Genomic DNA, 5562 nt, shown 5'->3' on the forward strand with positions numbered 1-5562 from the left:
GCGAAATGATGGTCGCTTCCACGGATTTTCTTTCCCGCACAACGTCGTTTATCAAGTCGATTATATTCGTGCGCCGTAGCTGATTACCGTCGACAGCCACTGTCCCGTGTCTGTCCCACTCGATCGTCCCTTTGGCCGTCAGATAGTTCTACAGCAGCTCGGCTTTGCGTCGAAACTTCAGCGGTACGCTGATCAAGATGTCGTGTATGGCTCTGCAGTCCACCAGAGCGTTGTCGCTACCGCTTTTATCGACTTCGTCCACGCCCCCCCGCAGACACGTCGCGTATGCTGAGTTTTAGCGGTTTTCTCGTTTTTCCAGCGAAATATAAATATCGATTCAACACCAGACTGTACAATCGCCATTTCTCGCGATCAGATTTTTCCTTCAATGCAAGAATATCGTCCATCTCGCGGTCTAATCTGCTCACAGTGTTCGCGGTATTTGGTTTTTGCGTCTGTGCTTCTGTTTCCGTCTCTTTTGCTTCATCTCCTCCGTTGCGTTGCCGTTGCAACCGCTCCACCGTTTCCTGGGGATCAAGTACCATTTTTTCCGCATGCTCCATGCCTGCCTTGCGTTACGATTCCATCCGCCGCCCCCGAACAGAGTGGACACCAACCCGCCTATGATGGGCGCCAGTAATAGCAGTAAGAAGCCCCCGTGTTGGACGAGCAATTTTTTCTTACTGCTCTAACTGCCGCGGTTACTGGCCAGCCGACGTAAGATTCTGCGATGTCTCCCCAGCCGTGATTTCTGACGATCACTGAGTTTGACGTTACCCTTCAGAGTGTTGAGGGTGCACTCGCAGATATTTCTCACAAGATTGTCGTCGGCAGCGCGCTGTAGCGCCAAGCGTTGAGGACCTCTCAATTTGCGAAGGACGTGTAACACCGCGGTGTCGGATGAACTAAACCGCCCTGGTCGACCTGTTCGCGGTGATATTACAGGTGTAATAGTAGAGCACCCCGTGGCCAGTCCCGCTTTATATCCTTTCGCGGAACTTCAACGTAGCGGTGGTCATCGGTGGGAATATCTCGTTCCGGAACCGGCAATTTTCCGGCAACCATTGCTTCAGATCCAGCAGTAAATATCCGTGGGGGCGATTCGTGTTGTCACGATAAGCTTCTTGTACGAGAGTGGATCTTCAGGGTGAACTTGATGTGCAAGTTGTTGTATTTGGGCACGATCTCAAGGATTTTTGAGAATGACTCTGTAGTTCGCCTTCAGCAAGATATCCCGCTGTCCGCGGCCTTAGTGAAAAAGATTCTGCGTGATGAGAAACACGTTCAGGTTTTTGTGGTGACATCCCTTGATGAAAAGATCGACGACGGTAACGTTGGACGACTCGCGCATCAAATCGTCGAGAATCAATAACTTTGGGAGTTTGCATGCATGGTGTCGTGGTCACTCTGCTGGGGTAATCCCTCGCGATACTCAATGACGGGCGAACGATCGGACGTCGCTGTTTCACCTGTTGTAATCGGGTGTTCGATTTCCCAAGTATGGAAGGTGTGTTGTAATCGGGTGTTCGATTTTCCAAGTATGGAAGGTGCAAGCTACGCACTATTGTAATTTACTGTTTATGCGTTCGGCCATACGTAGGAATCTGCATACACAGCACTGACCTCCTAAACGCAGTTGAAAGGCCTACACGCAACGCGCTCGTGGTCAGAACATCGGGACCCGTTATTACGTGCAAAATCGAGTATCGCTATAAGTTAACGTGTATCTTCCTATTTTAGATCATACTTCTCATTGTCATCTATAAATATTAAACTTCACTTATAATTGTACGACTGAGTACCAACTCTTAATTCGACGACGATCCTTACCAAATAAATAAAAGTATTGTTATACTGGGATTCCCGAATCCAATCCTAACAATTGGTGGCAGCGGTGGGATCCGTCGAATTGTCAAGTGAAGTGAATCAGAGGACGGTGGCATCAGGAAATCAGGAGGATGACTGCCATATGTCAGGAAGAAAGGGGGTTGAACGGTCGGCATCTGTAGACTCTCCAACCGCATCTACCCTGCAAGGCGAATTAAGTTTTGGGGAAGATTCACCGTTGAGCGGCGTACTACTTTCCAGCCAACGACGCGCTTTGCGTTTATCACTAGCTGCAGCAGCACAGCAAGCGGACGAGAGGAAGTCCCAGGTAGAGCAAATGCCAATGAAGTGGGAATCCGTAAATGAGTACATTGCGGAGGGTAAAACTGCGTGGATCCAGGAATTACGCCGCGACCACCTTCTCGAGGTTTGCGAGGCTTACCATTTGGACGTCACTGAGGATAATTCGGTTGACCAACTCCGAGCAGCCCTGCGCGAGTTTGTCAGAAGCAGGAATTGAGGGCAGCCTCAAGCTACAGCTCACGGAACACCTCAAACAACACCCCGACATGGTCGCGACTTAGGAGCGATCGCACCTTGACCTAACATGATGGAGGACGCCCCTACCGTACGGCAAGTACTGAAGGACATCGAGGTATTTGAAGGCGGAGATCGAGGTAGGGTACGCGACTTTGTTCGCTCTTGTAGATATGCACGGAAGACTATACTATTCTCGGAAACTGAGAAGCTGTTGAAAGCAGTTTTGAGCACACGGATCAAGGGGAGTGCGGCACAAGCACTAGAATACAAGTCAATCACAGCCTGGGAAATATTGGAGGCAGAATTGAATTCCATGTACGTTGAAACCCGAACATTAGCTTCGTTACAGGTAGAATTTAACAGCTGTAGGCAGCGGCTGAACGAAGATGCAAAATCGTACGGGACACGAGTTGAACAACTCACCGCACAGGTAATCGAATGAACAATGAGAGAAGCCGCCCCTGACGACTCGAAACCAACGTTGGAACGACAAGTACGGAAGCAGGCTGTCACTATTTCCATACGAGGGTTGAATGACCGGCTGAAGATATTGGTCAAGTGTCGGCGATGTGAGACCCTCGGGGAGGCAATTTCCATTGCAATAGAAGAGGAACGCGAATTGGGTCCCAGCCGGGATCAACTGCGATCGGGTAGCAATGGAGCGGGTAGCACCAGGTCCTGCTACAACTGCGGGAGGCCAGGACATGTAGCACGAGACTGTCGGATACCGAATACCGATTCACGAAGTGTGCGACGTTTGCCGACACCGAGTGAACACGTAAGGAAAATTGAAGTCGTATGTCACTATTGTAAGAAACCGGGACATTTTATCAGAGATTGCAGGACACGATTAGCTAACGAGAATAGGGGATACTACGTAGATGACAGAGAATTTCCGAGACAACCAGGGGACCAGATGGGTCCATCCGGGGATGCTTGTGGACAAGACAACGAGATTTCGGGAAACGAGAAGCAGGCGCGACGGACAGGCAACCGTATCGCGTCGTACCAGTAAATTGCCTAGCCAATGGAGCTGGACAGAACAACCACGCATCGATCAAGGCGAACGAATTCAAAACGGGACACGCCACAATGTTATTAGACTCAGGAGCTGAGGTAAGCTTAGTAAAAGTAGGGAAAATCGACGGCGAAGTGATGGCTAAAGACGGCGTGATCACGCTTAAGGGAATAAGCGGGACGCCGGTTGCGACCTTGTGTAAGGTCAGGTTAAATATAATAGTTGGCGATAGGCACATATCGCACCTTTGTCACGCCGTTAGAGACAATTTTCCACTAGAAGCCGACGGTCTCCTAGGAGGCGACTTCCTCGAGAAGCATGACGTCCAGCTGAGATCCGGAAAATATGCCAGGTTGTACGGGACAACATGGAGTCTTGGAGCTACGGGAGCTCGCGTTTCAGTCGAACTAAGAAGTGGAACGATAATTCGCGCTAAGTCAGCCAATGACGCAGAAGGCGTCGTCGAAGGAATCGAGTTACATTCAGGAGTATATATGGGGAGTTGCGTCACCAACGCCGTCGACGGTGAGTGCAAAGTCAGCATTCTCAGTACGAACGATTATGCAGTAGAACTGGAGCGACCGAATGTGCAAACCGTGGCACTAGGTCAAGAACAGGCAAACAAGAGTCAAGTTCACGCTTGCCGGTCAGTTACACCGAGCAACGCGGGCAGGATGCAACAAATGAAAGACAACTTACGTACCAGTCATCTCAATAGGGAGGAGAGGGAGAGTTTATTAGACGTATGCGAAAAATTCAGCGATGTGTTTCATCTCGAAGGAGACCATTTGGGTCACACGAATGCAGCTACACATAGGATCACAACTAATCCGGATATTGTACCAATAAATTTGAGACCTTACAAATTGCCGGAAAAACATAAGCAGGAGATAAACGACCAAGTAAATAAGATGCTGGATGACGGGATAATCAGGCCAAGCAACAGCCAATGGAACGCGCCACTGCTAGTGGTACCGAAGAAAGTAGACGCATCAGGAAAAACGAAGATGAGAGTCGTAGTAGACTTCCGTAAGGTGAACGACATCACGGTAGGAGACTCTTTCCCACTGCGTAATATCACCGAAATATTGGACCAGTTGGGTAAGGCCAAGTATTTCTCTACCTTGGATTTAGCTTCGGGATTTCACCAAATTCCTATGCAAGAGGAGGATAAGTGCAAGACCGCATTTTCCACCCCACACGGTCACTACGAGTACAACCGAATGCCCTTCGGATTGAAAAACGCCCCGGCAACATTTCAACGACTAATGAATACTGTACTTTCCGGAATACAGGGCCTTAGATGCTATGTCTGTCTCGACGATATAGTCATACACGCTCCCAGCGTAAGAGAACATAACAAACGGCTAGAAGAGGTACTTGAACGTTTGAGGCACAATTCATTGAAGCTGCAGCCAGACAAGTGTGAATTTTTGAGGAAAGAAGTCAACTTCTTGGGACACGTGATAACTTGCGACGGGATAAAAGCAGATCCGGAGAAGATTCGAGCGGTAAACCAATACCAAAGGGGGTGAGGGAACTTCAAGGTTTCCTAGGTCTAGATGGATACTACAGACGATTTATACAGAATTTCTCGAGCTTGGCAAAACCGCTAACACACCTGCTGAAGAAAGAAGTGAAATTCTCCTGGACATCACGGGAACAAGAAGCTTTTGGGGAGCTCGACAAAATACAGACGACCACCTATCACCCTGAATCCAATGGAGCGCTGGAAAGATCACACAGAACGCTAGCAGAGTATCTGAGGCATTACATAAACGAAGAACAGAGTAACTGGGACGAATGGCTACCATACGATATGTTCGCATATAATACCACATCACACACGGCAACGAGATTCACACCATTTGAGCTGGTGTACGGACACCCGGCTGTACTACCAACATCGTTGAAGAAGGACCCGGAAACAACGTATACATACGACGACTACGCCCAAGAACTACGGGAGAGGTTGCGAGCTAGCAACCTCATTGCTAAGGAGAACCTGCAGCGAGCCAAAGAAAGATCGGAAGTCGAATACGATCGAGGTACTAAGTTAACGACATTCAAGGTCGGGGACAGAGTACTGCTCTATGACAAAACGGTACGTAGAGGACGATCAAAGAAATCACTATCTCAATGGATTGGTCCATACTCCGTGTTAGAGGTAAGCTCAG

The 5562-nt window shown here is 48.9% G+C and overlaps 1 protein-coding gene across 1 annotated transcript; it reads left to right on the top strand.

Annotated features, from left to right (window-relative positions):
• The first annotated feature begins 2812 nt into the window (after nucleotides 1-2812).
• Nucleotides 2813-3382, top strand: LOC105687889 (cold shock protein 1-like). The gene has a single exon (XM_012403830.2). It carries the CDS (start codon nucleotides 2813-2815, stop codon nucleotides 3380-3382), a length of 570 nt encoding a protein of 189 aa, XP_012259253.2.
• Nucleotides 3383-5562: the final 2180 nt, after the last annotated feature.

This window comes from Athalia rosae, chromosome 8 (assembly GCF_917208135.1).
Source record: "Athalia rosae chromosome 8, iyAthRosa1.1, whole genome shotgun sequence".
NCBI classification, from domain to species: Eukaryota; Metazoa; Arthropoda; class Insecta; order Hymenoptera; family Athaliidae; genus Athalia; species Athalia rosae.